Source organism: Perca flavescens, chromosome 3 (assembly GCF_004354835.1).
Source record: "Perca flavescens isolate YP-PL-M2 chromosome 3, PFLA_1.0, whole genome shotgun sequence".
Lineage (NCBI taxonomy): Eukaryota > Metazoa > Chordata > Actinopteri > Perciformes > Percidae > Perca > Perca flavescens.
Genome location: NC_041333.1, coordinates 23,625,656 through 23,636,959, shown reverse-complemented (window position 1 = coordinate 23,636,959; position 11,304 = coordinate 23,625,656). Strand labels below are relative to the sequence as shown.

Below are 11,304 nucleotides of genomic sequence, written 5' to 3'. Positions count from 1 at the left end.
TTTATATAAGCCTATTTAGTGATTGATTTTTTCTTTTCTTCTAACGTTACTCGGGTATAACGTTAGTGCTGCATATTATGACCGTTCTAAAAACTTGGATTTTATTTTTATAGGCTTTATTTACTATTACTTCCGGGTCACGTGGCCAGATTGTCTTTCTTTTAATGTAGATATTCAAACGGAAAAATAAAAAAAGGAATTTCAAAAAACCAAAATCGGACCGTTATTTGAATTTGGTTTAGTCGTTTTTCGTTTTTGGATTCAGAAACCAAAAACGGAGAACGGCTCTTTTTTTTTACCGTTTCTTTGTTTTTGGTTTGAAACGACAAACGAAAACGAAAAATCAAACTATCAAAACGTACACGGACCATTGTGGCATTTTCCCTCAGACTGAAGTAATTTCCTCTTTTAAATATGATGTTTTCATTTGCTAAAAAACTGAAAGATTTTGCAATGTTTTACATATGGTTGTTTCGTTTGTGTATGATATGCATTATCAAATACATTTACAATGCTTTTATTGTGATAGGAAAATACACTTCCTGTGCTTGATGGTCACTGGACGTTCTACACTGCGTGGCCCATGGCGTGGCCACGTAACAAGGCAACGTCGTAGCCATAGCAACAACCAGAGCATGGCTAAAGTCAGTCAAACTTTTTAGTATTTTCGCCTTCGTTCTGTAAGAGACTGTTGACTATGGGTAGGTAAAGGTTTGTTCTGTTTGCAAGTCGTTACAAGTCAAATCAAAAAGCTTTTTTCTTGTATGACTGCAGTGGTGAACATGTAGGCGAGAGACTGCACTGATTTGTTTACAGTTTGAGTTTAACGTTAGCTAAATGAGCTACACCAGTTTTTGAGTTCACAAATGCTATTCGACTCATTTTCTATTTTTTCATGCGGTGTTTGTCCGTCGTTTGATCTAGCTAATGTTACAGCAATGTGGAGTTTATGTTAGATAATGTTTACTATGCCTGCATTTTACTGCATAAAACTGCATTTTAGACACAATGCACATTGCAAGTAAACTAGTCTAACATTGATCAAGGGACTTAGCTAACTACAATGTGTCGTTCTTAATTAGTGCTAGCTCGCTAAGTATTGAACTTAATTGTATAATAGATGAAATGATGTCTCTGTAATATAACGTAACGTTATATATATATAAACTTGAACGTAACCTTATATATATATATAAACTTGAAACTGCATTCGTCGGGTACCAAGCCATTTACCCAAAGTCTGCATGTGCTTTGATTGTCCGTAAACTATTTAGTGACAATCTAAATTCAAATGTATTAGTCACATACAATTATACAGAGTATATGTAGTGAAATGCTTTGGCCACTGTCTCCATGGCTGTGCAATGTGTAAATAATAAGGAAATAAATAGAAAAAGAAGAGAGAAGAAGAAGAAGAAATGTCTAGTGCATGAGGTGTTTTCAACACGCTTGTGCTCCTGCTACAGTCCTCATTCAGTATCCGGATAGCTTGGGGATAAAAACTTTTCAGCATTCTCTCTGTGTTGGCCCTCAGGCAGCAATAACGTTTCCCAGAGCGTAGGGCAGAGAAGAGCCAGTTGTTGGGGTGACTGGGATCTCTGGTGATTTTCTTTACTCTCCTGATGTATATTTCCTCTAGGTTGGGTAGTGCACTCCTGGTGGTACGTTAAGCTGATCTCACTACTCTCTTTAGGGCTTTACAGTTTTGCTGAGTGCTGTTTCCATACCAAGCTGTTATATTCCCAGTAATAATACTTTCAATGGTGGCTCTGTAAAAGTTATTAAGTAATTGCTGAGGTAGCCTAAAATACTTCAGGTGTCTGAGGTGAAAAAGACGCTGGCGTGCCTTTCTCACCAGTGAATCCACATGTTTGGTCCAAGTCAGATCTTCAGAAATATGAACACCAAGATATTTAAAACTCTCTACCCTTTCCACCTGAGAGTCGTTGATCTGGAGTGGTTTGTAAACTTTTTGCTGATCACGCTTGAAATCTATAAACATCTCCTTAGTCTTGGTAACATTTAGGAGTAGGTTGTTGTCTTGGCACCAGTTTGAAAGTCTGTCTACCTCATTCAAGTAAGCTTGCTCATTGTTCTTAGAAATGAGGCCAACTACTGCTGTGTCATCAGCAAACTTGACGATGATGTTGGAGTCATGTACTGCCGTACAGTCATGTGCGTAAAGGGAATACAACAGTGGACTTAAAACACAGCCCTGTGTTGCTCCTGTGTTGAGGGTGAGGGATGAAGAGGTGAGGCTACCCAACCTCACTACCTGGGTTCTACCAGTCAAGAAATTGAAAATCCATTTGCACAGAGATGAATGCAGACCAAGATCTTCCAGCTTAGTGATGAGTGTAACCGGTTTGATTGTATTAAATGCCGAGCTAAAATCTATAAACAGCATTTGCACATAATTCCCTCCCCTGTTATCAAGGTGGACTAATGCAGTGTGCCGTATAAAATTACTGGCATCATCAGTAGATCCATTAGATTGATAGGCAAACTGCAGGGAATCTAGATTTTGGGGCAATGAGGAGCAAATGTAGTTTTTGACTAACTTCTCAAAGCACTTCATAGATGTCAGTGCAACAGGGCGGTAGTCATTCAGGCTGGCAGGATGGGAATTCTTTGGAACAGGAACAATTGTTGATCTTTTAAAACATGTTGGTACAGTCGACTGGGTTAAAGAGAGATTGAATATTTCCGTGAACACTGGAGCAAGTTCATCTATCTAAGATCTACTATTAATTACCCATACTACATACTAGGAAGGAGGCCTTGGGCAGCAGTAGCTTAGTCCTGGTGACTTGGCAAGGGAACAGGGCTGGTTCAAGTCCAGCAAGGACCAAGTACAGAGTGTGGACTGGTAGCTGGAGAAATGCCAGTTCACCTCTTGGGCACTGCCGAGGTGCACTTGAGCAAAGCACCGAACCCCTAACTGCTAGGGGTGTGCATAAAAATTATTGCCTGACGTCATTCTTCTTCTAAAGTTGTTAGATATCACTATAACAACTTTATGTTGCTCAGCTCCTTAAATACACAATTATCTTGTGGATCAATGAAATCAAATTATTTCAACTCCAATCCTTCCTTCAGGATGGGGTGGGTTTGGGACATTTCTTCATGTTGTGTCCTCACTTCCCTAGTAGCCAAATGCTTTTTGCCCCTCATGAGTTTATCTGTTTGTGTATGTTTCCTCTCACGACTTAGGCATGCGTCCATGCAGAATAGATGAGTTTATGAACAGCTTGCCTCCCTCACATTAGACTGATTAATAGTTCAATCAGGGCTAAACAGACAACATGTCATGGGGGAACAGTTGTCATGCAAAATCAGCCCTTTATATCTGCGTCCATCTTAAAGGATATGCCTGCTTAATGTTGTCACAGGGCGTAACTAATTTATCTGCGTTGCGTGAGCCAGCGATTGAGGATCTTTGCTATGTTTTAAATGCAGAGCCTCGAGACAGTAGGGGGGCAATCAGGCTAAATTGCTGTTAGCGTGCGTGAGCATGAAACCTGCTCTTTGACTTGGCAGGCTTTGTGTTTCTGCACTGGTGTGTGAGTGTCTCAGAGAGACAGACAGTGGGATTACACATGCTAGTTCACATGTTTTGTTGTGCGCATCAAGTTAAACCTGCCTGTCTTTGCATTAGTTCTTAGGTTGTAGTTGGATGTGTGTCTACCTGTTTGCTTTGTGCTTGTGGCCAAATACTTGTGTGTTTGTGCTGTACATTTTCCAGCGTGTCCTTTCACTCTATTTCCCTCTGATGGTCTGCGAGGGCATTTAATGTCTGGCATGCAGCCTTGCACAGGGGACCATGATAGGAGTGACCTCTGGCCCGTAAATTAGCCAGAAGGTATTTAATCTGAGGTCAAATGTTGAGTTGGCGTGATGCTTTCCCCTCACTAATGGTGAACTGATAGATAAATGCCCTGAAAGCATGCACACACAGAGATACAAACAGAGGCTGGCTTAGGCTTGCACTGTTCTCCTCGCACGACCTCCTGCTCCCATGGTCACATTACTGACTGTTCCTCAGTGGCCACTATACACAACATGGTAAAGCTGGCCTTTCCTCGGTTTGCATCTTAACAACTGAGAGCACAGTGTACACAAATAATTTCTTGACCCGTTCAACCTTCAAGTGTGGGAAATATTCACTTTTCCCACATGAAGGTTAGAACTGTCTTTGTTAAACATTGTGTTGCCCTGCATTGGAGGTCAGGCTAATGTATGGCTGTGAAGTCAAAATACCCTTAGCTGTGAAAGGCCATAATCTACAGTCTATAAGCTTAATGCCATAAGCTTGACTGATTAATCTATTGAATAGAGTGTATACCAAATGGGTTTAATATGGTGGACATCACGCTAAGGGATTTAAAAGTACCTCCCACTTGGGCAATATTGGGAAGAACACAATCATTGTCTTAGGATGGTTGTAGAAATACTTGGTATCAGGGTTTCACTTTTAAAATGATTAGTAATAGGCATGATTTAGATTTTACACACATACAAAACTGAGAAAACTGAAAACGCAGAGATTCACCTCCCAAGTGCTCAGTTCAAGAACCATTAGCTAGAACAGAACAAATATATAACAATGCAAGAAATAGACACTGTTTTTCTTAAAAAACAGGCTTAAAGGCTTAATATTTCTACATAAGTTTGCAGTAGAGCCAAAACAATTAATCAATAAATCGACAACTTGATGAGTAAAATTAACCAACAAAAATTAAGATCATTTGATTAATCATTCATAAAGCGAAAATGCCAAACATTCACTGGTTTTGAAAACATTTTGTGCTGTCGGTCAAGGAATTTAAACATGTCTCCTGGGTAGGGATTGACCGATATGGATTTTTTAGTGCTGATGCCAATACAGATTAGGCCCTATTATTTTTTTTTTCATCAGCCTTAGCCGATGACCGATTTTCTTGAGCCGATATTTGGAGCCTCAATTTACATCATAAAAATGTAAACCACACTGGATTTGTTTTCGTAATCTGCTCTGCCATTTCTTTAAAAATAATAAACAAAAACACAGATTAGTGTCACTTCTGCAATCATTTTACATTAATATCACCCAAATTATGTGTGCAATGTGCATCATATGGATGGGTGCACTGCATGGGTAAAAGGCTTTCATCAACATCTACAACACAGCCTTGATGATGCATTGCTTGCTGACATATTATAAGAGAGATATAATCAGGTCATCACAAAATGTCCTTTGTCAACACATTTAAATAATTTAAGAAAACAATAAACTTGAAAAGTAGCCATTGAAATAAAGTGCTTGATTTGTAATTTAAGACTGCCATGGTGCTAGTGGGGGAGAGGCAGCGCATGTTCTGCACGTGAACTGCAGCATCTCTAGCAACACAGAGCTGCCTATAGACGCCTGTCTGTAAATAATGCCGGGAAAAAATATCAGCGAACGCAGCAGCAGCCTCGTAAAAACGCAAATATTGGCCCGATATATCGGCCGGCCGATAAAAATCGGTCTATCACTACTCCTGGGTTTTGGGAAATTGTGATTTAAAAAAACAACTATTTTCTTACTTATGTAGACAAAATGATTAGTTCCTGCTCTATAGTTCACATCACCAAATGGGAATCCATAACACACACTGTATATACTTTCCAGTATAGATCATTTTGCTGGTCTTCTTGTTTCCAGGAGATGAGGAGATAGGCCTATCTATGGAGGCGCAGCAGGAAGGGGAGAAGGAAATGAAGATGGTTCCTTCCTGTCCTCCACTCTACCCACTGCCTGAAGAGATAAAAAAGGTAGGCAGTGATTCAAAAATCTTGTTCCTGAACACCCCTGGCAGGTACCTTGCTGTTTGAAGTTATAGTCTGAACACCAATACTCTTAGGGGAACCAATATGAAATACATAGTACCTTTCAAAGCATCATGATAATGAAATATATAATATAAGATATTTTATATTTCATTATATATTTTGAGAGCAAACATTTTTTTTTTTTAAACCCAGGAATATGAATGTTTGTTACATCTTGATGAGTGTTTCAACACTGCTCTCTCTCTCGCTCTCGCTCTCTCTCTCTCTCTCTCTCTCTTTCTTTCCATATGCAGCAGGAATCCATATGATTTGAATAAGAAATGGGACAATGTCTCCTCTTCTAATCTTCCATCTGTTTTAAGATAAAGCACTTAGGATGTAACATGGCCATCATGGCGTGTTGCTTTATATCCTTGTCAATGTCAGGTGGCAGTTACATATTCCCATATGATATGCCATATGGTATGAATATAAATTAGCAGGGAATATCTCTTGCTTTAAACAGGAAGCACAGGTCTTTACTACCATTTATAGCAGTATATTCTGTCAAAGGAAGGGTTAGAAATTATTATCTCCAAAGACCATGTTTTCCAGAAATTCATTACTTATTTTCAAGCTGACACAGAATCATTTTTCACATTACACTATGCAGTTCATACAAAGCAGATTAAGAAAATGTTTTGGCCAATAGTTGTAACCTGTAGTTTTACTTCCATTCTAACTGCCAAAAAACAAGTTTTCTACCTTGGTCCCAGATGCGTAACTATCGGTAAGCAGGGTAAGCGGTGCTTACGGGCCTGGACCAATCAGGGGCCCGCATCACTGGAAGATATTGATTGACAGCCGGGGCCCCCTATCGCATTTTCATTACTCGCGACAATCCCAGCAGTCCCACGTGCAGCCACTGACCAAGCGGGAGTGAGAACGGGTCAAATTAATTTCCTTGTTTATTATACAGAGCAGCTGGCTGCTTTACTCTCTACAGTAGCTCTTCAAAAGGCTGGGAAAACTAGACTAGTCATTTTCTACCCTGAAAATGACAATCCAACCTGCTCTTGCTTGAGTTTGTTAGGGGTAGGACATATGGCCTTGAAATAAAATCATGACATTAAAAAGTATTTGCGATAATGATATTTATGATGATATGATTAAAAACTGTGACTGGCTGCACTGTTTACCTCCACTTCTCCCAACTTGTAAAAATGTTTATTTTTTCCTTATATTGCGTGTGATACATTGTAATTGATCAGTCATTGTCACCTGAGATAAATACAACACATCCTTATGAATTTAGATACCAGATGACAAGTATGTTGGATTTCCTGTGGGATGTAGGACTCTTTTTCTCTGAAGGTTAATATAATCGACAATAACAAAGTCACTCAATTTGATATAGAATTCTTCCACAGTGGAGCCAGCGGCAAAGTTAAATTTTTAGAAATGTCTGTTGCTGCTGCATAGACGAGACGTAAATAAGTCAGCATGTTGCAAAATCATAATATCACACATTTATTACATAAAAAAAAACGAACAACATGCTATGGCAAACCCCAACTGTTGGCTTCTTGTTTACAACTTGTCTGATCGTCCCACTTCATGTTTCTTGTGTTGTCGAACATTGCCGTAGCAATGTATGTTCCCACCTCTCAGTATTTTTGTGAGTACAATGTTATCATAACCAATTTAAACGATGGCTACAAAAATCAGACCACAATTGCAATAAACTGGAATGTCCTTTATTATGTTTTAGCTACTGTACTTTATCAGTTACATTTGTCTTTTGGGACCAATTGAAAATGGCTTGACATAGAGCAGCAAGTGCCTAGTGGTAAGATTACTGAATGGATCTATGAGGCTGCTCTCTATCTCTCTGTGCTCTGCACTCCCTTCCTGTCTCTCTCAGTTTCCCTGTCTGTTGCTCTCAAGTAATTTCTGGAATTTCTCATTGAGGTCAGTAGATGGCTGTGAACAATACGCCCCCTGGTATTATGTGACGGTGGCCTTTCCATGCCCATGTACAAACAAAGTCCCTCCAGCCTCCCCTGAAAGTCTATGATCACATCTATGCATGCACAGTGCACAAATACACACAGACTAGGGATTCACTGAATCCAGGATTCGGCTTCGGATTCGGCCGAACATTGGGCTTTTTGACGGAATTGTTTTCCACCGAACCGAACCCCACGCTTGCACTATGAGCTATGCTGGTCGATGTAATGACGCCGCCGTTGATTACGTCGTAGGTGGACCGTTCAATGCATTAGGCTGTGAGAAAGTGAACAGGAAAAAGTGTTGTTTGGCAGTACTTTCAGTCAAAAGAAGGCGATTCAAGTCGAGCTACATGTCCAATTTGCAATGCCAACAACCATTACCAGCTTTGCTAGCCCTACACCGAACAAACTGTTAACGGTGTTAATGGACTGAGGATGGGAGTTGGATTCAGTATTCGGCCGAACCCCACAAATCTGGATTTGGTGCATCCCTAACACAGAGACACACACACACACACACACAGTCCATTCTCCCATCTCAAATGGGAATCTATTTCATTCACTGATTTCTGTGGTGGGTATCCATCTCTCCCGTGTGCGTGTGTGCGTGTGTGCGTGTGTGCGCGTGTTCGCGTGTGCGTGAGAGTCCGCATCCGTTTCAGAACTTCTGTTTATGATTTGTCACAAGGGGCATGTGATAACCAGACACAGATCAAAGGAAAGAGCGAAAGAGAGACAATTGCAAAGAATGAGAGAGGAAGGGAGAGACTGACATTTTGATCGTAGCCCATCTGGTTCAGGCTCAGGATCTACCTCCCCCTCCTTCTTTTCCTGCCTGTGTCATCCACTTAGATTCCAATTGGTCCATAAAATAGAGGATGTTCTGGGCTTAGCCCCCCGCCGAGTACACTTCAGCACCATTTATTGGAGGAGGCTTAGGTGGCTGGGGGCGAGTGGAGAACAAAAAACAACAGAGGCAGTGTGCGTTGCAAGCGCAAAGCTGTGGGCAGCACCATGTGCACTAGCCGGCGTGGGAGGCAAAGAGGAGGTGGTGAACTAACAGGCCCATTTAAGTGCTGTTAATCCTGGTGTGCTGGGAGAGGGCTGGCACCAAGGTTTAATGGTGGGCTGCTGAGAAGGAGAGCGCCGCGGTTACACACAAACACCATGCCTGGCTCCCACCCACACACTCGGGCACAGAAACTTTTGCACTGAACTTTCATGCCGACAGTATGTTTATTGTGTATATAAAAACTTGGGGATGCAGCTCAAATACAGCTACAGGTAAACACATGAAAACACCTACTCATACATTACAAGACAGTAAAGTAAAGTAAATGATGTACGACAGGGTGTGACACCACCAACTACCAACATGGGGTTCCTTTTCATGTCCTTTTTAAAAAGCATGCAAGTTGGGTGGATTTAAAACTCAATTTTCTGTTGGGTATGAATCTGTGTTGCAGCATCTGGTCTGGCAGCCCGTCCATGGTGTACGTATCCCTGTCTTCTGTCCAGTGCATGGGGGATACTACTAAAGAGCATTAAGATAGTACTGATGATTAGTAACTCTTATTTCACATAGATATGTTTGATCAGTGACATCCATTGGTCTGCATTTTCTCTTAACTTAATAATAATTTGGACAAAATCTGTCCAATTATACCAACAATCGGTGCTGCTCTTATAAGAGCGCCCATTTTCACTGTCTTCTACCTACCTGCTGACTTAGTTATTTTGGTAAGGTTCATGGGAGAGTAGGAAATGGTTTTAATTTATAAATTAAATAAATAATATTTCTGTGGCGCTAAACCGACCACTCTCAGTTTTTGCCATGGAACTGAAAATAATCTATGCAGAATTAAATTTTTTTTTTGTAAATATGCTGAGAATGCATGATGCTTTTCAATTTCACCCTGTGTCATGTGAATACAGTCACACTTCCCCTCAGCCCCGTTCTTTGTCTTTCTCAAGGGCACATTAGCACTTATTACTCAGGGGCCAGAGAGCGTTTCACCCCCCCTTTCATTAATGGTCTTTGAATTGAAAATCAACTCAAACCCACTTCTTCAAACAGGTGGTCAGACTAAAAACAGCACTGCATTAAAAAAAAGCAGTGGGCTGCGTTGACTTGCTTGCACTTATTTGATTGGCCAACACAATGCGCTGCTGGATGACTTTGCGTTGCTGGACAATCCTGCATTTTTTTGTGGGAGCCCTCTGCGCCAGGACCCCCGCTGCGCTAATGCAATGACACAGTGCTATTGTTGGTCTAAACGAAGCATAAAGGGCTTTTTAGACAGCAACGGCACCGCTGTGCTCTAAAACCCATTGTTTCCAATGGCTTGCACCGGGCCGCGACGGCGTTTCGCTGCGTCGAGCTGTAGATGTTTGCTGAATCCAGCCACAAGCGCAGCGCAAACCGTGGTTGGTCTGAATGCCTTTTAAGCCTTATCTATTGCCACCACGCAGACTCAAAACAATGCTTTTTCCCTTCCTTACTTGGCAGGATTTTCCCCCCAAGTTGTCAAAGTGACACGTCAACCTTTCGGAGCAGTGTTCTAGTCCAAACGGGGCTCAAGGATTAGTTGTTTTCAGTGCAGCACTGAGCAGAGTACACCACAACCTTTTTACGCAGCAGCTGAGCACCTCTTGTTCTCCACAAGGCGCCAATACTACCTATTCACTTCTCAAATGTCACAGTCTGAGAGGAGCTCAAACACACAGTGTAACAGGACAAGATGTTCACTTCCAAGAGAGAGGGAAGTACTGGGAGAAAGAGACAGGGAGAAGAAGCAAGAAAAGCAAGCAGAGTAAGACAGAAACAAGAGGGACAATACTCCCTGTCAAATTCTCAAATGTTGTGATCTGTGGAAAGCTCCTAAACACAATGTAACAGGACAAGACGTTCACTTCAGAGATAATTAGATAGTGAGTGGAGAGCAAGGGACGCAGAGAGAACACAGAGGGCTTCCTAGTGTGTGTGCAGGAGAGATAAGTGATATTTTGTTTTGTTTTCGTCAGAGAATCAATAATGAAGAGAATAAGACCAGAGAGACCAAAAATGAAGACACTTTCTTCTCTTTCTCTCTCTCTTTCTCTCACACACACTCACACACACACACACACACAGACACACACACACCCACACACTCAAACTGCACGTCATGGCATGCATTCGCTACCTGTCTGAGTCTAGTTTCATTAAAGGGGAAGTATGCCGTTTTTTAAAATGTACCTTAACTGAACAGCTTCGGAGTCATTGGAATGGTTATATGACTTTTTTCGAGTTGAATGGTGGTCGTGGTTGCTTCACGGCACTGCACACATACGCCCATTCAGGAAGCGGCTAACAAGGTAGCGATGGAGTTTTTCACACTGTTGTCATGGCTTAGCCGGCAAATAAGAAGCAGAAAGCTAGGAAAGAATTGTTGGAGGAACAGAGAAAGAAGAAACGGCAGACTGACCGAGCGAGGACTCGGACACAAGTTAACATAGG

General features: G+C 41.4%; 1 protein-coding gene across 2 annotated transcripts in view; it reads left to right on the top strand.

Moving 5' to 3' along the window:
- Positions 1 to 618: 618 nt before the first annotated feature.
- lekr1 (Leucine-, glutamate- and lysine-rich protein 1) overlaps positions 619 to 11,304 on the top strand; it is a 93,246-nt gene continuing 82,560 nt past the window's right edge. For both annotated transcript variants that reach the window (XM_028574174.1, XM_028574176.1), the window contains exons 1-2: positions 619 to 701; positions 5,687 to 5,796. In XM_028574174.1, coding sequence (XP_028429975.1) covers positions 698 to 701; positions 5,687 to 5,796 — 114 coding nt within the window. In that variant the 5' untranslated portion in view covers positions 619 to 697. The remainder of the gene's footprint in view (positions 702 to 5,686; positions 5,797 to 11,304) is intronic.